Source organism: Hibiscus syriacus, unplaced genomic scaffold (assembly GCF_006381635.1).
Source record: "Hibiscus syriacus cultivar Baekdansim isolate YM2019G1 unplaced genomic scaffold, ASM638163v2 tig00116962_pilon, whole genome shotgun sequence".
NCBI classification, from domain to species: Eukaryota; Viridiplantae; Streptophyta; class Magnoliopsida; order Malvales; family Malvaceae; genus Hibiscus; species Hibiscus syriacus.
The window spans coordinates 6,017,920-6,040,255 of NW_024063488.1; the positions used below are offsets into that span (position 1 = coordinate 6,017,920).

Sequence of the window (22,336 nt, forward strand, 5' to 3'; positions counted from 1 at the left end):
ATAAGGACAATTTGGTCAAATATACATTCCAATAATATTTTATTCCTTTAACCAAACACGGTAATCTTACATTCCTGCTAAACCAACCAAACACAAAATATAACATTCTCAGTATTCTTATTCCCTGGTAATCTTACATTCCCACTGGTAATCTTACATTTTCACTAGTAATCTTACATTCCCACTAATAATCTTACATTCCGTGAACCAAACGTACTCTCAAAGTCGTGTAATAACCACTACATTCTTATGTTTTATTAACTTTCTTGTCAACGTTGATCGTCTTGTTTACTTTGGATATGGTTCTAGGAACACTGTTGTTTACCGTATAAAATCTGAATTATTGGCATTAAAAATAACAGATTAAAAATGTTCTTAAATTGAGGGGTTATAATTCAGTTTGCTTAATCAAGAATTTACCTTCCAGGGCCAAGTAAGTAAAGTCCATGACCCACCTGTTTTATTCATTAATCATCCCGCCCAAATCATCAACTATAATATTGGGTAACGTCGAAGCATTCCCATTTATTTATTTGTGCTCTTTAATGTTTCAACTTTCCACATGAATTTTCTGGACCAAAATCCAACTGCACTACCTGAAAATCTACCTCCTATAATTTAGTCAATCTGCCCTTGACTTTACATTTAAATTTTATGATTTGTTTAATTTGTCATTTTAATTTATATGACGGCTTTAAGTAGAGGAAAGTCAGACAATTTCTCTTTGATTTGATTTGTCTTATAGAAATATTATTTCTATGTCTGAATGTGAATTCTGTTGTCTATTGAAAATATATTTTTCAGAAATTCTGTGAATTTAGGAAAGTTAAAAAATATATTCGCACCAATCATGTTTGAAAATGAATCCCATGTTTCTACAGCTTCTACTTCACTACACTAACAATCACTCTACTTTCAAAAAAGAATTCACTCTAACTTTGGATTCTGCCTTTTCTTTTATGTTTAACTCATTTATATTTTTGATGCTCTGTAAACCTTTTTTTTCTTCCACATGGGGTAGGATTTGGTTGTCGGGTCGATACAATCCTTGGACGGCTGAAAGCTTCCTCAATCCCCACCGTTAATCAAGCAGCTAATCTTCACTTAATCCAAGGAGAAGGGAAAGAGAAAGCAAAAGTAAAAGCCAAAAAACAAAAGAAAGATATTCAAATAATTGGTCAAACACTAACGTTGACAGTAAAGCATTTTTAATTATAATAATTCCTTTTCTATTTGGCGACACATTTGGCGACCAACAATCAATTACAATAAAGACTATGGATGGATGGATCACAACTATCATCACGACGATGTTGCCACGCTTCTACTCCAACAATATTACGAAGCTGTAAATTCATATATTTATGGAAATAGAAAATACTACATAAAATTTCGTTAAAATAATTTAATCAATTATTTTAAAAAAAACCATATTTGGTATTATCTAAACCCAAATTTCATTTTCTTTACTCTTATATTGTCACTATCTTTATATGCTAAAACAAGAGACCAGAAAAAAAACCATGTTTCGATTAGAGCTGTGGACTTGTTTTGAGATTGCATCCGTTGATCTTCAATTTTCTATGTTCAGATCACAAACTGATCGAGGAGGCAGTTGGATGCATTTACATTGGTATTAGGGACATGTCCGTTTGGTTATAAAAGTTACATGTTAAAGGCTTTAATGGGATAAAATTATATAATTAAGATTATAATATTAGATTTTTTAAAATTAAAAATTCACATAATTAATCAACACATTATAGTCCAAATGTTGCAAAACTACATCCGCCACTGTATTTAGCAATGTGTGGGGCATGAAATACGCATGGCATGGAACTTTAAAGAAGGGACGGGGGCGGAGTGCAGAAGTTGTTGAATCCTCCGTGTAGAAAAAGGGAATTAGGTGTGTCCCTCAACTATATCTCATTATTTTGTGTCCCTCACTTTTACCATAACATTTAAAAAATTAAATGAAAATTATTACAATGCCTTTATTCTCCCATTAACCCCAGTTATAGGTAGGGTGTCCGCGGTCGGTTTGGATCGGTTTTTGGCTAAAAATGCATCCGATATGAAAGTATAAATGTTTGAGGTTTGGATCGGTTTGGATGCTTCTAAAAAAATCCGATTCGATCCGATCCAATTAAGTGCGGTTTGATTCGGTTTGGATTTGTGCGGATTTTGGATTCTAATTTTTCAAAATAATTCAAAGCAACAACACTGCCTAAGGGGTCAAACAATTCCACCATTTCACATCCTGAGCTAACATCGATCGAACAAACACCGTTGATGAGCATAAAAGGAACAATATCAGCTCCCAACTATAATCTCAGGCAACTCATCAAAATTGCTAAATCCATCAAATTTCAATTCAATTCTCAACTAATCTACATAGATCAGCAAAACAAACAGTAGAAAAAAAAAAAGAAGAACAAACACACATCAAGTTTGGCACAAATCTGTAAACAACTGTCCATATCAAACAAGATAAATACTAGAAATGGTAAGTCAACTAACATAATTAATTGCAATTGTTCATGGAAACTGTTTTCTAATCTCTTGCAGCAACATTTTAGAAAATAGAAATGGCTAATGCAAGTTAATTTAATTCTTATAATGCCCTAATTTGCATATAGATTCACTTGAATAATTTTCTCTTAGTAATTCACATTATAGTGTAATAGACACTATGTTGAACATTTCAAATAGTGTAACAGACTACACTTCATTATAATAGATATCGGTTCGGTTCGGTTTGGATCGATTCTAGATTTCTAAACTGAAACCGAACCGATCGTTTTTTTAAAAAAAAAAATCAAACACACTAAATCGGTTTCGATTTTTTTTTGTTATTGGTTTTTTTGATCGGTTTTCGGTTATTTTTTTTGATCGGATTAGATCTGAACACTCTTAGTTATAGGAACACGCAATTTTCCATGTTTGATACATTGAAATGAAATAAGTTAAACGATGACATTATAATACTTAGTGAACGATTGTAGCAAATGTGATAAATTATGAATTTCATTCTTTTATTTTTATAAAAAGTGAAAAGCCAATCCTTCGATTTAAATTTATTAAGATTTAATTATGATATTTTCTTAATTTTTTTATTGTTGAATTATCAATAATTCTTTACATGTAAATTGAGAATATTAATTTTTGGGTCAATGATTTGGCATCAAAATTTAATAATATTATTTAATTAAACTAATTTTTCAGTTTTATAAAATATGAGATCAAGTTTTGATAAATTAATTCAAGCAGAGAAGATGATAAATTGAAGTAGATAGATAAACTTCTATGTGTTTATAAAATTGAACTTTTAAATTAATAATTGCACTAATTATTAGTACTATTTTAAACCTTTTTTGACACACAAAGCCAAACATGCTTTATTGGCTATAATAATACGCCTTACATCAGACCCCAAAGAAATCAATTTAGGTCTCGCTTAAACCATACGAAATCCTCCCATGCAAATGATGATGGGAATACTTTATTCGTTGTACCGAGTGATATCTTAGTAAAATTTTAGAGAATATGTGGACACTTGCGGGAGGAGATATCGAGAGACATAGCCAAAAACATGTTTACCACAGTGGGGGGAAATGGGATCATTACAATAAATATCATTAACAACCAACATAAAAGAAAGGCCTCTTTTGCTAAAGCAGTGTGTCGTGCAAAGGGACCACAATCATCACCACTCCATCCCATTTGAACCTAATTGAGTTTATTTTTTTTACAATCCAGAAAAAAGGAAAACACAAGTTTGTCCCTTCTTCCTTCCTACATAAACACTTGGTGTCATCGCAATTTCTCATCACACACAAACTATAACGCAAAGCATTAGCTGCTTCCATGTCTTCCTCGTCAAAATTCATCTCTATCCTCTTCCTCTTTGCCTTCTTCTCCATGCAAATCCATGCCAGGGAATTCTTCAGCAAAATCCCAAGGGTTAACACCAATGAGAAAGAGACAACTACAACAAGAGAGCAAGAGCATGGGACGGAGACCACCCAAAAGTCAGAAGAGCAAGAGCCAAGGTTTGTTCCCGAAACCCAAAATGGTTACGGCCTTTACGGGCACGAAACAGGTGCAGGCGAGCCAAGTTTCACCACCAAAAAATCCTATGAACCCTATGTCACCCCTGTTAAATATCATCCCGATGAACCCTACAACAGCATTCCCGAATCCGGCTCCAACCTCAAAAACACTTACTACTTCAACAAGAACACCTACGAGTCCACTGAGAAGCAAAACTTGGGCGAGGCCAGCTTCACTGAGAAAGGATGGAGCACCAAGGAAAACCAGAACAGCAACTACTACAACCGCAACAATGGTTACATCAATGGTGAGAGACAAGGCATGAGCGACACTAGATATTTGGAGAATGGAAAGTACTACTATGACATGAAGAGCGAAAACTATTATCCAAACCAGTTCGACAACTCAAGGGGAGTTGCTTCGAGGAACGAGTTTAATGAGAATCGTTACAACAACATGGGAAGATACAACCAGAACCAAGAGGAGTTTGAGGATTCCGAGGAAGAGTTCGAGCCATGATCAGCTATTGTATACTGCTCTCAATTTGATGTATGATTTGTGAAGATCATCATGCAATACAAGCACTGGCTTTAATTAGATGTCAAGTATGGTAATTAATTAGGAAAAAAACAATGAAGAAGATAAAATTTTATTTATCGAGTCTTGCGGTTATTTTCTTGTGATGTATTTTTTTCTGGTTATAGTTCCTTTGCTTTGAAATGTTCAAGATTTGAACGAGTTGTGTTTTTTTTTCTCCTTTATCAAACAATTCTTTGCCTTGTTAAACTAAGATTCAAAAGCTTAGCCTTTCATGATAATATATATATATATATATATATATCCGTGAATGACGGATAAAATTTGGGCTTTATCTCTTTTCTCCAACTTTATTAGTGTTCTCAAGCTTTAACCTTTGGGAATCATCTGTCTTTTTTACTCATAATATATATGTATATGGTCTCAATGCAATATCCAAAACCTTGTAACCAGTAGAGGTCCGAATAGTATTTTTTGTTGGTGTGGAATGTGTTGGAAAAAAGAGTAAATTTTATTAATTGATTTAATATTTAAATTAAATTCATATCTCTTTTGAATATTCTAAATTAAAAGATATTTATTTTTTTAATTTGAATATTAGTATGATAATTATTTTTTTGAATATCTTAAATTAAAATGTAGTTATTATCTATTTAACTTTGAATATTAAAAGATAATTATATTATTTTGAATATTTCAAATTAAGATAATATCTATTTAAGTTTGAATGGTAAAAGATATCTATATCTTTTGAATATTTCAATTTAAAAGATATTATCATCTGTTTAAATTTGAATATTAAAATATATCTATTTTGAGTAAATCTCCCTTGAAAATCTCCTATAGATAGAGAGCTAATCTTCCGGGTTAAACACATCTTAGAATTTAAAAACTTCAAAAAATCTTGAAAATATTTTTCTTTAATTTTATAATGATATTTGATTATTATTATCATCATTATTTTTCTATATTATTCTCGGATTTAATGCTTTTGTCTAACAGAATATTCATAATAGTATAGATAATTGTTAGGGTTTACCAAGCAAGTTCTCTTTGATCGGAGATTATTAACAAAATTAAACCCCCAAATGGCCAGGCATAGACTCGACCATGGCCCCAGACCCAATAGACCACCAGGACCAGAACCCATCTTTTTTGGGCATGTAGATAATGTTCACTTTTCTTACCACGGCCGATGCGACCTCTTCTGCCTAGTGCATAGATTGGCACCTTATTTGTTTGTTTGTTTCAAGACATGGAGTATTAGTTTGAATAAAAACAAATAAGACGTCCAATTCGAAATCAATCCTCTTCAAACTTCAACATTTATTTATGTATGTTTTGTGTGTAATTACTAGTATATTTCTAAGAATTTCAATTTCAATTTATTTGGAGTAGATAATGTTCACTTTTCTTACCACGGCCGATGCGACCTCTTCTGCCTAGTGCATAGATTGGCACCTTATTTGTTTGTTTGTTTCAAGACATGGAGTATTAGTTTGAATAAAAACAAATAAGACGTCCAATTCGAAATCAATCCTCTTCAAACTTCAACATTTATTTATGTATGTTTTGTGTGTAATTACTAGTATATTTCTAAGAATTTCAATTTCAATTTATTTGGACATAATAGAGGTTGTGAAGTTAATGGTTCAGACAACCAAAACATTGATTGATTTGAACTTCTTAATTCCAAATTAATTTGTGCTTTTAAGTTAGTTTTGCAGAAAATCAACTTTCCCCTTGAAATATGAAACCACAGCCTTCTTTTGGTCTCGTGTTCCTGTCAATACCAGTTTCTCTTTACGTTTCACCTGTCAGCAATGCCTGCCGTTTACTTCTAAACCAAAACCCATGGCCTTCAATTTCAAGGAAACTAATCAACCAATGCTTTACTAAATTTTGGTTAACAAGTAAGATGACTTCAAAAAGGTTTGCTATTTAATGGGTTTTGGTTCCTTTCAAAATGCAGTTGTTCTGATTCGAGGGAAAGTTGAACAGAGTAGAATAGATCAAATACAAAATGAACGAAGAGTTGTGAATAGACAAGAAACAAGAATCCCATTTTCCTTTTTGTTTTCTAGCTTTGTTTAATTAGTATGATTACTCCATTTATGTGAACCCATTTCATTACTATTGAAAAGAAATAAATTAAAGTAAATAAAATAATGTGAATCCCCATAAGGAAATACTAGAATAGTGTCCTAACAGGCTAAAGGCACTGATTCTCTTGCTGCTTGCAAGATTCTGAATACTCGTTTTGTTTCAGCACACGTTTTGCAGAAAAACAAAGTTGAGTTCACATCTTTGTTTAATTCCCCTGATATGAGGTGTGTCCTGTTTCTTTAATGCGGCGGGTAAGTACTGTTAGCAAAATTACTATTCATGATTACGGATTAATACCTAACGGTATGCAATATTACCAACCCCTTTGCTTGTCCATGGATAAAAAGAAATAGAGATTTTTTGAAATATGGCGGTAAGTTGATGGTTAAAAAGTTGCTATTAATGACTAAACAGATGTGATTGTGAGACCAAAATAAGATAATGAAGTAGAAAATTTGGCTTATATTAATCAAGTCTCTCATGTGATTAGCAAAGCTGAAACTCATCTCCCCTGGGGCCCATTTCATTAATGTTTCCTTGTTTAAGGAAGAATCTCTCAGATGAGCCATATCCAGGACAGGTGCTCTTATTAACCATCTTAAAAGTCAGTCACAGGGATTTTGTATTCCGGTTGCCATTATATTTTGTGACCATCTTCATTTATACAGTGCCATTTTCGTTCCAAATCGTTTTTATTTTCTCTTGCTATTGGAGGGCTCAAGCCATGGCTGCTGAGGTAATAACCCTTCTTCTTATGTGTTTTCCTTTCTGTTGATCGTGCATGTGCAATCTTTTTCATGAATTTTTGTTCCGGTTGTCTAAGAATGTGCTTCCTTATTTTTCTTGGGTTCTTGCTTATAACTTCTGTGAGTGGAAATAGAAATTAATAAGATTTTGGCCTCTGGTATTGCTAATAGCAAACTACGGTTACTTCGATTTCTGCTGTTTACTAGAGAGAAACGGGGATAAGTATAATCTAAATTTTGAAAGCCTTTCAAAATAGTCTCTTTGGAGATATAAAAGTGTGTTTTCATAGCTTTTTCCTCATCCTGATTCATGAGATTTTATCTCAGTGCCTCTCTCTGGTTAGCATTACTGATCTGTGATTCCACCGACAGTCTTCCTTTTTGGAAGAAATTATATGAAAGTAGAGAGTGTAAACGGCGTCGTTGAAGAAATTCATGGTCGGTGCCGCTTAGAACTTAATCCATGCTTTTGATATTCTTACCGCATCATATGTCAAATAATGCAATTAGAAATCAGAACTGTTGGTGTTTGATGTACGAGTGAACGGGTGAGAAATCTTCGTTGGATCTTAACTAGTTACTTTGTTTCATCAGAATGGGACGGGCTTTTAGCTTGTGTTTGAAGGTGAAACTGACATTTTAAGGAAGGAAATCAGACAGTAAAATGTCAAAATCTTTCGAGTGTGCCCGCATTGTCATCCATCCCCCACATGGCCTTTACCAAACTTCCATTGTCCAATCTCTTTCAATTTTACCCATTTTTGCCACAAAAAAAAACTAAAAACTTGCTCGTGATAATGAATTCAAAGTTATGATTTGCTATTATATTTGAGAATGATGAACAATACACATTTGAGAGCTAAATATTGAATTGATTAATTTACCCAGAATCACGAGACGTCCAATGGGTGGCCACTTGGGCTACAAATAATGACCATGAGGCTTGGGTTACAAGAAATATACCATGGTGCCGCTCCAGCGGTTCCTCCAAGCAGTTTCTCCTCATTCTCTTCTTCTAACCTTGACACCGAGGTAATTCCAATCCCTTGCAATGAATATATATAATTATTTACCGATATATATGATTTCTTTCATGGCCAGTCCTCAGCATCGTTTTTCCAAGATAGCAGTGTATCCCTAGGGAAGCTAATCGGACGAGGAGCAGGTGATAGAGGACCACTGTATTTGCAAAACACAGTTCATACCCATCAAAGCAATAGGCAGTTGCCGGTTAAAAGGTTAGTCATTAACATCGCTTGTAAAGTTTTGACAAATCAGAAATTTGAATGTTAATGTGGCCAGCTTCGTTCTTGCTTGGCAAAAATCATCTTGCTGGTTTTATCCTCAATCACTGAATCAATCTACATGCTACCCTACACCGTGAACCAAGATAGATCCGAGTATCCGTTACAGAGGGGTCAGCGGTCAAGGGGGCAGTTTGGCCTTCTATTCAGTCAGGCAAAGGGTGTCGATGTTTGCATTTTGCCATTTGTTCCAGAAAGCGATGGCTTGACATTTTAAGAATGCCGATCTTGCATCATGTATGGCCACGTTAAGAAGGAACATCTTTCAATTAAATGCCATTAAGATTTGATATCACTTAGAATCAAATATTCAAAGAAGAACAAAAGAGCCTTGATGAAGCTTTTAAAGCAACGAAGAACAAACAGCTTGTAATAGAAAGACTTTACTATCAACATTTAAATTTCCAGATGCAATTCGATCACAAGAAAAGAAAGAGTCTTCTACATACTCGACTAGTACGTAAACTAGATGTTAAAAATTATAAAGCAGATGACCAACTATCAGCAAGATTTGTATACCAAACCCAATACTTTCACAATGAAAATTCTATCATAATAGCAATTCACTAACATTATGAAGAGTAAACGATTATCATCAGGCCAACTCATAAGACCTCCTTCGGGCATCTAGCAGCTTAGGTCCATGCAATCTCTATCATTCATCAACTACACTAACCAACTCATACTCGACAAGAGATAGATTGTTATCTTCTTTAACAACAAAGTTTGCAGGGTCGGTGACCTCAACGCGGCCCCATTTGTCAACCGCCACCCTCATAGAACCCTTAAACATATCAATCTTTGCATTACGAAAAATGATAGTGTCACCAGGTTTCATCAAGTCTACTGCAAAATGTCAAGCATCATATGTTGTTTAGACTAAGTAGATTCAAAATGTTGATAATGAGAGTATCAAATGCATTACCAAAAAAATGAAGGATTTAAATCGAAATTAAAATCCCATATCCGGTTTATTCAGTCACATTTAACGATTTGAACGCCAATTTTTGCAATCGTGAGCATGTGACAATTAGGGATTTGAATGACGAATCGATTCGATCACTAATTAGAGTAAGAATTTAGCTCACCCTGCTAGAGGTTTATTCCACAAATTAAGGATTTAGTCAGGAAACTCAGTTCACGTAAAATCATTGGTAGCTAGATCCTAGATTATATCAAAATCCACACAAGCACTAACAAAACAAATGAGAAAAAAAAAGCTTCTGAAATGCCGCTGTATTTCATATATGTAAAGCTGTAAAGCCAAAAAAAAACGAAGGAAAGGAATGGAAAGATCAGAGCTCTTGAATTGATGGATGAAATAAAATGTACCCTTTTAAGAGAACTAAGATCAGATCAGTAAAGCAGAAAACTTTTTAACAAATAAAAAATGGGGTTTAGAAAAAAGGACCTTGATCATTACGGGCAGTGAAGAGGATAGTGCCGGTCTCGTCTCCAACAAGGCACTCAGCGATGCGGGTTTGGCGGAGATTTCGAGAAGGGGCTCGACCCTTTTGAACGACCATATTTGAGGACAGTACCTTGGCAATTAAGGTGTGGCCATTGGTCCCTGGATTTAGCTGATCTACCTTCACAAACACTGGCTTTCTCTTCTCTATTGTTTTATTTTGTTGTTGCTGCTGCTCTTGTCCCTGTCGCTGTTGCGGCCCTGTCGTCGCCATTGATTCAAATGCTGTTCTCTTCTCTTCTCTTCTCCTCTCCTCTCTCCTCTTCTTTTCTTTTTCTTTTACAGAGCCTGGGGAGAATGAGAAATGGGAAAGCCCTAGATGTAGAACAGAAATTGAACCGTTCCTATTTTTCTCGAAAAAAAATTGTTTCGCCCTTTCATTAATGACTTAGTTAATTTTTCATATAATTTTTATTATATGGTATAATTTAAATAAAATTGATGTGACATTATCGTTTCTTCCTCTTTTATCTTTTATAATATCATAATTTTAATGAATAATTACGGTATGTCCATCAATAACTGACTATTAATTAGATATTCGTAATCACTTTTTTGTTAATTCATAATCGGGTACTTCAAGAACACGCGCAATAATAAGCATTTACAGGGTGTTACTTTGCCCAGAAAACACTGCATTCATTTCTAAATCTTCTCCAGGCTAGGGCATTAAAGTTTGCTTGGTAGAACTATAAAACTTTTAAGCATAACTCAAAAGAATAGACTTGTGTAAAGTGATACCATCCAGCTCAGTCAGTTGGTAAAACACAAAGTTCTTAACCTTAAGGTCGTGAGATCGAGTCTCATGAAGACTAGAGGTGTTGGGGACAATCTACTATCTTACCTCCTCTTACCCAATTACATATTAGAACAAATGACAACCATTTTTTTTTGTAATTTCAAATAAAATGGTGCATCAGTACATGCCAACATCTACTTTACAGAGCGGTACAAAATAATGGGTATTTTTCTCACATCAACATCATACTTTCTTCTGACATTATTGTTAGCAATGAATACTTGGCTTTAATTGAGATTCTGCCACCTTCTACACAAAGTTTGGCTCCAGTAACCACCCAATATCCAGGTGTGTCCTCAGCTCCTCTAACCATCTCCTTTGTGTCTACGAAGTTTGTCATTTTCGGTGCTTTTGGTGGTGAAGGTGGACCACCTGGAAAAACTGCTGAATTTAAGTCCACTTTAGTTGTTTTCTCGTTCGGATTCAGTCTTGAACTGAACCTTGTGCTGATCAACATTGAGAAGACTCCGGATTTCCGTGACTGTGTTGAGGGTCCGTCCCATTCTGATCTGCGGATCCTAGCGGAGGCCACCATGGAGAACCCAAGCCTCAGGAACAGAACTTTCCTCATTCCGACAACCTTTACCTCGAACCAAGCTTTGGTCACTATAGGAGCTGTATCATCAAAGGGGGATCCGTTGTAGTGTACAGGGGCGGTGCATACATGTGAGAATATGCTCCACTTAACAGGTTCCAAGTACCCACGTTCTGGCTCATCGATTGATTCATAGCTGTGATCATATGAGAGCTGCAGGGATGTAGGTAGAGTTGAGAGATGCTGAAGATGGATTGCTAGATGGTCACTCTTCTTACCCTCCAAGAATAGGCGTATTCCTGTCACAGGTCGGTTTCCGGTATCAACCTGCAATTAGCAGATTTGGAACTTGGGAATCAGTCAAATGAGAATAATCACATCACATGCATGAGTTCTGCAGATACATTTTGATTATGGCAATCATCCTGTAACATCATGATCATGAAGAATATTTCCTAAATTACATGTGAAGACTGGTCGACATTGTTTTCTAACAGGATAACTTTGTTCTTAGCGTAGTTATTTGACCCCATTTAAATGTTGCATGGGTAAAAGGGGAAAACATTCAATTCGTATTACGAGTTAGCGGAGCAAGCACTTTATAAACATGTTCAGAAGCTTAGATGACAAGTCAATTAACAAACTAAACACCAATATTGTCTAGAATAGTAAAAAAGTGAGCTGCAAAATTATACCCTTGCAGTGTTAACATAAAGCTTAGGCCCCATAAAAGTGAACTGAAGTGAAGGGGATGCTTGTTTTCTGCGCTTGAGACCGAGAGGCAGATCACAGTATATGGGAGCCCATTGTCGAGGTAATTGAAATTCTAGAAATACATGGAGTTCCTCTATCGGTGGTTTATCTGCATGATATCATCAATCATTAGAGGTAAAATCCGTGCACGATATAACAAAGAAGGTGCCGTAATATGATTTGTGAAAACAATGATCTTTCGTATACACAATCTTTCACACAATAGGAAACATGGCAATCAGTGTCTGCAAAAACTTTAATATTTTAATGTACTTTTTTATTTATTATGGATCTTTCAAAAGCATAAACATTAAACAATCTCATCTTTTACAAGACTTAGCATTAGAGCAAAGTGTCAAAGTATGAAACTGCAATTCAAAATCAAATAAATGCATTTTCGAAGTGTTAATATGTGAATGATCTAAATCCCAATTAACAAGGGAAAATCCAGTTTGCAGAAATCACTCATTTATAATGCCACCAAGACATTTAGCCTTGGAAAAGATCAAATTGACTGCATAAAAATTATGCAAACTCACATCGTAGGTACAAGTTCACTGCATGGCTTAAAAATCCATTTCCCCGAGCACCGCTTAGTAGAGAAGTAATAGGCACAAATGCCATTGAAATGACATTTGGTGATTGTGATATTGTCGATAGCCACTGGCTATGACTTTGACCAAAATCAATGCCTCCCCTTCGAATATAGATATTCATAGTGTCCTGCAAGACCCAAAAGTACAAAAATCAAATCGAGTCACCTCTACTGAAAGCACCTTGTTTCTTTACAGGTGCAATTCCTAAACAACAGTTAAAATAGGAACTTACATTATTCTTTGAGCAAGTAACAACAGGTGGCCTAATTGATCCAGCGAGCACCCTTTGAAGTTCCCAAGGCATACAAGGTTCTTCCTAAAGCAATCAATGAAAATAAAGTTAGAAAAGAAAGGAAAAAAGGCATTTCCGAAGCCCCAATGATGGTGCTCTTTCATGAACTATAATATGTAATATGTTGACTAATAACTAATTTGAACCGTAATCCCTCCATCGGTTATATGGCATTATCTTACCTCAATTACTTCTTGCCAAGAAAACTTAAGAGATACAGTGCATAGTGGACATTCCCCGACAATTATCTAATAACAATAGTTTTGTCTACCATAGAATGCAAACCAACCGGCAGTTTCAGTCCGTTCAGGCTTTTTATGGTTGGTTAAGTCAGTTTAGATGAAAAAAACGACCCAATAAACCGATTGCTCTCCCCTAATAAGCATGCACATACCTTTTGTTTTTCCGAGAATTGAGGAGTTCCTATATTTTCTGAAAATCTCTCATCAGCCAACTGCTTTAAAGTTTTCTGCACTTCATTTGGCTGAAGATTCGAATTTTGTAATTGCTTAACATGTATAACATCTTTACCTCCCATTTTAACCCCAACAACAACATGAGTACCGTATTTTTCGATGAACCTGGTAAAAAACAGAATTGGCTCTGATTTAGTGAAGAATATCAATACCAACACCCACAATTGACGCCAGTGAGAGCACTAAAGTTGTAAGTGCAATTGCTTAGCACAAGTTATTTTATAATTGACTTACTCGGCAATGGCAGCAGGGTCCCATGTAGTAGGCACCTCTTGTTTCACACGCTCGGACAAAGTTATGTTTGTTCTTTCCAACTCAACACTGTACAGTGTTAGGAACAAACCATCCAGGGCAAGATTTTTTGCGGAAGTGGCATCCTTCTGCCAGCAGCCCTTGAAATCGAACATGGCATTGAATAAGCCCGAAGGAATCTTGCCGGATAATGATAGATCCTGGTTGAACTTTTCCGACATCTAGCACAAGATGACCCCCAAGTTAAATTGCAAAGACAGCAGCACATAAATCATGAGGACAAATTTAATAGTACACTGTGAAAAATACAATTTTATATAAGAGGACGAATTTATAAAATTTTAAAGAATAAATATAAAAATAGATTGTTTACTAAAAAATTAAAAAAAGTATTTAAATTATATGAAAACTTAGATTTTTTATGTACGACCACCCGTGAGCCCTCTCAGTCCATCCCTTATCGCCAAACAACTTCCAAATAACAAAGCCATGGAGAACTAGCAAAAGGACATAATAAACAAGAAAAATAAGGTAATAAGAGCTCTTTTGAAAACTCTGGAACTTTCCTTTCCATCATCAACAAGGCAAATTGTGTACTCTGAACATTGAATGGTATTCAAATTTTGCGAAAATTTCGTTTTCAATTCCAGATCTTCACCAAACAGAACACATAGCAGAAACCGGAATTAGCAAACAAAAAGTCAAGCTTACCTGACTAAAAGAAAGAACATCAGAACGAAACCTGGTGCGCTCGCCTTTATCACATTTAATCGAACTGGGCACATTTTTTACAACAATCCCACCAGGAAAAACCAGGTCCCGACTAGCTGCCGAGTCAAGTTCGATCAATCTCGAGCCAGAAGGGCCCGGCAGGCAAGCTGAAAGCCTGATATCCTTGGAGAAGTCGTACCCAAATCCGATAACGGAAACCGCTTTTTCAGCCGCTGATTGAGGGTCCATTTGATAGAGATTACCGGCCATGGGCTCCTGATTAGACGGTAGTTGGTCTTGCGTGAGGAGCTGGTGAAAGTGAGCTTGTATTGTGGGGTTTTAGGAAACTGCCGAAGAAGGGTATGACCCATTGAAGTGGTCTTTGGTCCGAATTTTTTCCTCGATTTTTAATTTGGAAAAACAAATATTGCCGGTGTCTGAGAAAAAAGAGCTAAGAGTCCAAGTCTTGTTGGAAACTTGTGACGTTTGACTCAATAGTTCAGACAGAGTACTTACCAGGCAGCTGCCGCGGAGACTAACTGAAAGTCTGAAACTGCCTAAATGTTTGCCACGTGGAGACGTGTTTAGAATACTCCAGCTCTTTGAATATTTAAGAGTAAATGATACATTTCATCACTCAAATTTATTTTCACTCCTATTTTTCTCACTAAAGATTTAAAACTTTCAATTTATTCATTAAACTTTTTATTTATTCTTATTTTGATCACTCTTCTGATAAATACTTAATGATGTTAGGATTGGACATTTCTTTTGAAATTATGAAATCACTCTAAAATTTCTTTTATTTTTTTTTTGAAAATAATTCAATTTTATTTTTTTTATTTCTCAATGATAAAACAACTATCTACAAATCTCAATGTTGAGGAAGTGGAGAACGAAAAAGCAAGTTGTATATCTTAATTTCACATTGATCGAATGATCGAGATTCTAGGTCATGGTAGTTTGGGATTTTATGAGTTTATGTTTGAATTTTATGAATTTTGAAGTGATTTAGGTAAAATTTAAACTAATAGAGTAATAGGAGAATAACATGGGTTATTTGATATCTTGAGTGGTCAGAGAAGATGTCAAAGAATAGTAATTACATCATCGACATACACACAAAAATGAAATTGTAAAACTTTCATATTTGGAAGAAGATAAAATAAATAAAAAAGAAAATAAAAGGAAAAATGAAGTGGATAACATACAAAATTCATATTAATAAAATGTTATACACATCGGCACACATGAGTCACATGACGACCATGTCACCCTTCTATTTATGATTTGACACCTAAACGATCAAAATGGGATCAAATCAAAAGTTTAAAGAGTAATATATAATGATTAAAATAATAGTACAAATACAATTGAATGATGAAATTTATAATTTACTCAATATTTATAAAAAGAAAACACGTTTTATTATTTTCTAATATTATTGGGTGATTATAATGTAGACGTAGTTGCTCGAATATATACCCTGCAGACGTAACTACTCGAACCTAGGACCTTAAAGGAGAACAATATTCTCTTTAACCACGAAGACCGCTCAATGTATTCAAAAATAAAATAAAAATGTTAATTTCACCATATGTCCTCATAGTATGACCCTTATTTTAAATTGGTCTCTAAACTTTTAAATATTATAATTTCATCCCTAAACTATGACTATCATTCTAAATTGATCCTAACCTTTTGAACATTTAAGTTTCATTCCCAAACTATGATATTCATTCTAAATCGGACCCCAAACGTTTTGAACATTCTAATTTCTTCCCAAACAATATAAAATTAAGTAATTTATATATTTAAAAAAGTTATATTAAATAATTCTAAAAATATATTAATTAATTTTTAAAAATGTTTATTTAATTTTTAAAATCATATTATTTATTCATTTTAAATAATATTATTTAATTTTTAAAATGTTTTAAAATATTTATTTATTTATTTTATTATATTGAACTTAATACTTACTTATATCATTATTAAATTAAAAGATGCCATTAACTATTTAATTTTAAATAAATATTATAATATTATAATAAATAAATAAATAATGTGTTTTTTTAAAATTAAATAAATTAGTCTTTTAATTTAATAATAATATAAGTAAGTATTAATTTCAATATAAAAAAATCATACTATAATTAAGTAACTAAGCTTCCAGTCATTAATTTAAAATGTCTCATATTTGAATATTATAATCATAAAAAATATTTATTTTTTTTGGTGATATCATTATATAAGTTAAATATAAAATATGATGAAATTAACTTAAATGACTAGCTTAACTCAATGGTTGAGTGTTTTGTATCTCATGCAAGTGTCCCAGGTCCAATTGATGTTGGGAGCAATAATGTTTTTTTTATCCTCATATATGTTGACACATATACTGACACATAAAGAGAAATGTGATATGATTTTTTTTTTAAAAATCACATGTATGCCACTTCAGCATCGTCGTTAAGTTTTTAACAGTGAGATATCTAATTGAAATTTAAACTAAATGTTAGGTATGATTTTGAAAAATAAATAAAGTTTAGATACTAAAACGAAATAAAAGAGATAATTCAGGTACTAAATGTGTAGTTTACTCTTTTAATATTTACTAAATAAGAACAATTTAATTAATGATGTGTTTGAGTGTATCATATTAGTGGTGTATTTTGTTATACAACTTGCACTGTAGAAATTTTCTTTAAATGATAGATTTTTTTTGTGAATTTTAATTATTTTTTCAATTGTTGATATTAATTATTTTGTTTTATATAAAAAATATTACTTAATAATAAAATATTTAAATAATATAAATCATTAAATGATCTTAATGGTAAAAACTGTGTTTTTCCCTTTAGAGATCTCATATTTGAGCAACTGTTATATAAAAATAAAAATTATAAACATTATAAAAATATAAAAATGATTAATGTTAATTTAACAAATTTATTATTTGTATGTTCAGTTAATTTGATTAAAAATTTTAAGGTAAATTACATGATTGATCACTTTCGTTTAAACTTTGTACATTTTTTCTCATCGAATTCAGAACACATAATATTCGTCATTTTTTTTATTTAATTAAGATGTAGTCATTAAATATTAATTGTCGTTAAACTTTTAATAGATTGTTGACGTGACATAATGAATATATAAAATTAAAAAAAAAATTACACAAATGATCACTAATATTTTAGTATGTTTTCGTTTTCCGCACTAAAATTTAAAAAGTAACAAATTGATCGAGGTCATTTTACAGTATATGCCCGAGAATGATCCGAACCGATAAAAAACTCCATCAGCACTAAAGGAAGCAGTCGAAGCATTGCCGGCTGTTGTTATCAAAGACAATTTGCAGTTTGTATGTTTGGGGTATATTGAGATTGGAACCCAAGAGAAAGACATGCCGTGTAAGCATAAGTTCAATGGGTGCATCCTGTTACTTTCTTTCCTTTAATTCTGATGACAATATTTCTGGACTAAGCCCACAAAAGAGTGAAGAAATCACTGTTTTTTAAGTATATTAAACTGGTTTTGTATCAAACTCTGGAACAGACGAACCCTTGAAAAGCAAAATGGTAAGGCTGCCAATGCAAAAATAAAAGAAACACCTGGAGCTGTGTCACGAATGAACCAAAATGGGTTCCCACGATGCATTGACACCCACCTCCATATGCTCTGTCAAATTCCTGCACCAAATACCAACGCGATTTTCAGTTGTTTTGAATGGAAAAAATATCACATGTACTTGTTGTCTCACATTCTTTACGAATTGCATTATCCCGGTAGCCTCGGTGACTTCGAAGAAATACAGGGCTTTAGCAGCTAGATCAAGAGCATCATGCTGCATGGTTTGAAACATATCAGTGTCTGCAATGACTGCTTTGCTTTCAAGCATGACTGATATGCAACAAATTCACAAACGGTTGTTTTTGAGCTGATAAAAATGAAGGAAAAGAAGCCTATTTAAACACCGAGTTATGGATGAAATAGAAGTGGTGGCAGGGATCGTTTTTCAGTTTTGGAAATGAAAGATTTTACATTGTATGGCCACCGATAGATTAGATTCTATGGGATATACTGTGATGAACCATCTTGATTGTGCAGAACTTAATGATCCTCTATGTTGCAGACACGCAGATAACTCTTTTGTGTTGGTGAGGTTTCGTATTGGTTCTGATCATTCTCGGACATATATTGTAAAATAGTCTTGACTAATTTGTTATTTTTGAAACATTGGTGAGTAAAACGGAAACTTAATTAAATATTAATGAACGTTTGTGTAGTTGACCCCCTTTTAATTTCACATCAACAATACGTTAAAAATCTAACGTAAGTTAATTTTCAGTGATCATATCTTAATTAAATTAAAACGAAAGTGACCAAATATTATATTTTCTGATTTCAATGAGGAAAAGTGTACAAACTTAAACAAAAGTGATCAATCATGTAATTTACCAAAAATTTTAATATAAATTATTAATGGTGAGAAATTTTCAAAAGTTTAAATATTTTTTTGAGAAGTTTAAAGGTAGAAGAATGTTGGTAGTCAAAAAGAAAGGACATAGCAGCGAGGAAAAGTCTATTAATAATGAAAATTATATTAAAATTTTAAGAGATATAAAATTATAATATTTTATAATACAAACAATTAAATTATTGATGAAAATATAAAATATTCAAATAATATAATGTTTTTAAAAGCTCTTGAGAGTACAATCTCCCTTTAACACTCCTTTCGATGAATTCCTACTCCTTTTGATGAATTTCTATATGGATTTAGGGTGATCCTTATATGAAAATTTCTCAATGAGCATGTATCTTTGAAATGTAATTTATTTTTTCTATAATTATCATGTCAATGACTAAAGCTAAAATTGATACTAAGATTTTTAACTATGAATCATTTTACGGGAACCAGGGACATCCATTTTTATAATATAATATAATATATTAAATGTTATTATAATTTTATTAAATTAGTATAAACATTAACTTTTTATAATATAATATAATATATTAAATGTTATTATAATTTTATTAAATTAGTATAAACATTATCAGACATTTATAAATCTTACGAAATTCGAATATTAATTATTTAATTAAACTTTAAACCATAAAAAATTGCTAATTAAGGCACTAAAATATTAAGTATTCATGTTAAGTCTTATATAGGGATGGGCATAGGACCTGAAGCCGACAGATTTTGGATCAGATCGGATTTTTTTAAATTTTGGTTCGAATCGGATCGAATTTTTTTTAATGATAGTGTTTGGGTCGGGTCGAGTCATATTCAGATTTAGAGTGAAAATACCCAACCAGGAAAAAAATATTATTTTACATCATATATTTAAAATAATTACAAGAATACCCTTATATATATTCAATTAAATCGTTTTTTATTAAATAAAAATAATATTTTTTATTATTTCGAGTCAGATTGATCAGGTTCAGATTTTATTTTAAGAAGTCGAGTTAAACCAAGTCAGGTGGAGGGTATATATTATGCGGATCGAATCAAATTTTAGATGGATGAGTCATTGTTCTTGAATCGAATAAACCAAAAATCTGATCCAACCCATCCCATCTTATCCCTAGTCTTATACACAGATCATTAGTAATTGCCAATCAAGACGTTGAAATCTTTAGTCGTGATCAAATAGTATCATGCATAAGAATCATAATATTTATTCTGATTTAAAAATAAATTTCAATTTTCAATTAAAAATTTTAATATTCTAGAAATAGGCGTTGATAATGTATTAACCATAGTGCTATTCTTAATGCTACAGGAAAACAGCTAAGCCCCGGCATCTTATATTTTTACTTGAATTCAGCTAGATGTTTGCGCATTTGTTATTTTTCAAAGACTGTAATTTCTAATGGTAACAAATTGGTCCCCCATCACGCCATTTTCATCACCCTCTTTTATTGATCAAAGGTGGGTCCAACAATGGTACCATGAAAGCTAAACGTTATCCTGTTCTCCCACTTCAATAATATCATGATGAACCAAAAAATAAATTTAATAAAATTAAGGCTTTGATTAAACTAAAATATCTTTACTTACGCACACCATTACAAAACCCCCATTACATTTCTTTGTTTATTTAAGTAATACAGCTGCCGCTCACGGTCGGATATCGGATGACAAAACATCCGTTAACCACCGTGGGCTAGCACACCCTTGGTCATCGCTGTTAAAACACCTATTACAGAAACTCGAGACATGATCAAACTAACATTAAAACAGGCACCGTTAGCACAGTGAGATTTAAAAAGAAAAGACACTATTTACATGCAACCGTGGTTCACGAGAGCAGCCTGCTAGCCGGCCGGCCATGAGTCGCCACCCACTCAGCGATGCTTGCTCCTGGTCTCCCCACTGTAAAGCCTGTCAATCGCATGCAAACCGGGTACTTTCATCTTAGTACACTTTTAGTTTTTATACCCAGAAATCAGATTCAGAATCCTCATGAAATCGATTTAAAGTTTATACAATTTTTGTTCCTTTTAAAACACCTGATCTTATTTATTTAAAGCCATTCATCTTAGTTTTTCTGAAAAAAGTTTTGATTTTTTTTTATTATAAGTAATTAAGAATAAGAAACAACTAGTGTTGTACCATATACAAGTGTGTATACTGATCAAAAGGAATTATTTCCACGCAGCGACCAAACAAAGAGCCAAGTTTTCCTTCCTTCTCTGTCTCTGGGCCTCCGTTTGGTTGCTGAGAAAACGTTAGGGGAAAAAAAGAACAAACACAGGAAATTCCTTGAGGATTCTGTTTTAAAATTTCTTAATTTCATTTTATTATATATAATAACATAGGGAAAAAGAAGTAATTATCCAGTTAATGTCACCCTTGCCATCATTATTTTGAATTCATTTATCTCAGCAACCAAATATATAGAACAGATCAAGTGGTACGAGGTACGTACCAGTCATAGACGGTAGGAGAGTTAGGTTGTGGCCGGTCGAACATATCAGCGCCAATACTTTTAGTAGCGAGGTTGCTCCCAGGATGGAAGACGCTCCTCCACACGTTCTCCTTACGCGGCGTCGGAGTCGTCGGTGTCACGGGTGTCGGCGGTGCCCCTGGACTCATTGGCATCGACAACGACCTCTGGAACCTCTTTCCTTCTCCTTCATCTAACCAAAACATATATATCAACTCTCCGTCGGTTGCTCAAAGACTCACTAAAACTATGAACCAAATCCATGCATGTTAATTATTAGGATCATTTTACCTTTGATGGACAAGGGCTGGGTGGTGATCTTCCTAAGCCTGCCGAGACCACGCTCAGGTTGAGGCCCGGCTAGAACATCGTCCCACATTTTATCTAGCAGAACCATTTTCTTCCCTTTTTGCTCTTGTCGGAGATGTTTTTGATGGGTTGGGATCTATTTGGTCATATATTATATAGGGGAAGTTTTAGCTGAAAATATCTTTCCACAATGAAAATGAATAATTGCTATTTCCAAATATTATATAAGTATGTAAAAGTTATGAATTAGGTTAAAATCAACGGTGATAAAATAGTGGCAATAGAAGATTGAAGAGTGGACATAGGAACTCATCCAAAGGAGAGATGGATAAGGATGAGACTGAGCGAAAATTCGGATGAGATCAGTAGGTTGATTCAAAAAGTGCAACACTTATGTGCAATTGTTTGTCGTATTCTCTAGACCATTACTA

The 22,336-nt window shown here is 33.4% G+C and overlaps 5 protein-coding genes across 8 annotated transcripts; 2 read left to right on the plus strand and 3 right to left on the minus strand.

Annotated features, from left to right (window-relative positions):
- The first annotated feature begins 3,780 nt into the window (after positions 1 to 3,780).
- On the plus strand, positions 3,781 to 4,787 carry LOC120190106 (protein E6-like). Of its 2 annotated transcripts, XM_039193237.1 has the most exons (2): positions 3,783 to 4,004; positions 4,035 to 4,787. In XM_039193237.1, the coding sequence occupies exons 1-2, from the start codon at positions 3,868 to 3,870 to the stop codon at positions 4,570 to 4,572; spliced, it is 675 nt and encodes a 224-aa protein (XP_039049168.1). In that variant the 5' UTR covers positions 3,783 to 3,867; the 3' UTR covers positions 4,573 to 4,787. The 2 variants fall into 2 exon arrangements, with proteins under 2 accessions (XP_039049167.1, XP_039049168.1); XM_039193236.1 differs by having other exon boundaries at positions 3,781 to 4,787.
- A 458-nt stretch (positions 4,788 to 5,245) lies between these two features.
- LOC120190108 (auxin-repressed 12.5 kDa protein-like) lies at positions 5,246 to 22,047 on the minus strand. 3 transcript variants are annotated; one of them, XR_005522594.1, is made up of 4 exons: positions 21,888 to 22,043; positions 21,579 to 21,789; positions 20,923 to 21,031; positions 5,246 to 5,262 (listed from the first exon to the last, which is right to left on the minus strand). XR_005522594.1 is itself a non-coding variant. In XM_039193240.1 (4 exons), the coding sequence occupies exons 1-3, from the start codon at positions 21,991 to 21,993 to the stop codon at positions 21,295 to 21,297; spliced, it is 390 nt and encodes a 129-aa protein (XP_039049171.1). In that variant the 5' UTR covers positions 21,994 to 22,047; the 3' UTR covers positions 20,712 to 21,031; positions 21,263 to 21,294. The 3 variants fall into 3 exon arrangements, 2 of the variants coding, with proteins under 2 accessions (XP_039049171.1, XP_039049172.1); XM_039193240.1 differs by lacking the exon at positions 5,246 to 5,262 and adding an exon at positions 21,263 to 21,367 and having other exon boundaries at positions 20,712 to 21,031; positions 21,888 to 22,047; XM_039193241.1 differs by lacking the exon at positions 5,246 to 5,262 and having other exon boundaries at positions 20,712 to 21,031.
- On the plus strand, positions 7,339 to 8,963 carry LOC120190542. The gene is made up of 4 exons (XM_039193607.1): positions 7,339 to 7,432; positions 8,331 to 8,474; positions 8,544 to 8,680; positions 8,837 to 8,963. The coding sequence occupies exons 1-4, from the start codon at positions 7,421 to 7,423 to the stop codon at positions 8,961 to 8,963; spliced, it is 420 nt and encodes a 139-aa protein (XP_039049538.1). The 5' UTR covers positions 7,339 to 7,420.
- On the minus strand, positions 9,232 to 10,569 carry LOC120190107 (uncharacterized protein At4g28440-like). The gene is made up of 3 exons (XM_039193239.1): positions 10,496 to 10,569; positions 10,158 to 10,463; positions 9,232 to 9,592 (listed from the first exon to the last, which is right to left on the minus strand). The coding sequence occupies exons 2-3, from the start codon at positions 10,426 to 10,428 to the stop codon at positions 9,402 to 9,404; spliced, it is 462 nt and encodes a 153-aa protein (XP_039049170.1). The 5' UTR covers positions 10,429 to 10,463; positions 10,496 to 10,569; the 3' UTR covers positions 9,232 to 9,401.
- On the minus strand, positions 11,112 to 15,099 carry LOC120190105 (MACPF domain-containing protein NSL1-like). The gene is made up of 7 exons (XM_039193235.1): positions 14,629 to 15,099; positions 13,900 to 14,138; positions 13,584 to 13,770; positions 13,130 to 13,213; positions 12,841 to 13,024; positions 12,244 to 12,410; positions 11,112 to 11,875 (listed from the first exon to the last, which is right to left on the minus strand). Exons 1-7 carry the CDS (start codon positions 14,896 to 14,898, stop codon positions 11,186 to 11,188), a joined length of 1,821 nt encoding a protein of 606 aa, XP_039049166.1. The 5' UTR covers positions 14,899 to 15,099; the 3' UTR covers positions 11,112 to 11,185.
- Positions 22,048 to 22,336: the final 289 nt, after the last annotated feature.

Excerpts from the sequence above, each read along its gene's own strand:
- LOC120190106 (XM_039193236.1), top strand. The coding sequence starts at position 3,868 with ATGTCTTCCTCGTCAAAATTCATCTCTATCCTCTTCCTCTTTGCCTTC.
- LOC120190108 (XM_039193240.1), bottom strand. The coding sequence starts at position 21,993 with ATGGTTCTGCTAGATAAAATGTGGGACGATGTTCTAGCCGGGCCTCAA. Across the intron at positions 21,790-21,887 it reads CCAGCCCTTGTCCATCAAAG|ATGAAGGAGAAGGAAAGAGG; the intron begins GTAAAATGATCC and ends TGTTTTGGTTAG. Across the intron at positions 21,368-21,578 it reads TCTCCTACCGTCTATGACTG|CAACCAAACGGAGGCCCAGA; the intron begins GTACGTACCTCG and ends ACGTTTTCTCAG.
- LOC120190542 (XM_039193607.1), top strand. Across the intron at positions 8,475-8,543 it reads CTTCTAACCTTGACACCGAG|TCCTCAGCATCGTTTTTCCA; the intron begins GTAATTCCAATC and ends TTTCATGGCCAG. Across the intron at positions 8,681-8,836 it reads AGGCAGTTGCCGGTTAAAAG|ATCCGAGTATCCGTTACAGA; the intron begins GTTAGTCATTAA and ends GAACCAAGATAG.
- LOC120190107 (XM_039193239.1), bottom strand. The coding sequence starts at position 10,428 with ATGGCGACGACAGGGCCGCAACAGCGACAGGGACAAGAGCAGCAGCAA. Across the intron at positions 9,593-10,157 it reads CACTGCCCGTAATGATCAAG|TAGACTTGATGAAACCTGGT; the intron begins GTCCTTTTTTCT and ends GACATTTTGCAG.
- LOC120190105 (XM_039193235.1), bottom strand. The coding sequence starts at position 14,898 with ATGGCCGGTAATCTCTATCAAATGGACCCTCAATCAGCGGCTGAAAAA. Across the intron at positions 13,214-13,583 it reads AATTCTCGGAAAAACAAAAG|GAAGAACCTTGTATGCCTTG; the intron begins GTATGTGCATGC and ends TGATTGCTTTAG. Across the intron at positions 11,876-12,243 it reads TTTATGTTAACACTGCAAGG|GTTGATACCGGAAACCGACC; the intron begins GTATAATTTTGC and ends TGCTAATTGCAG.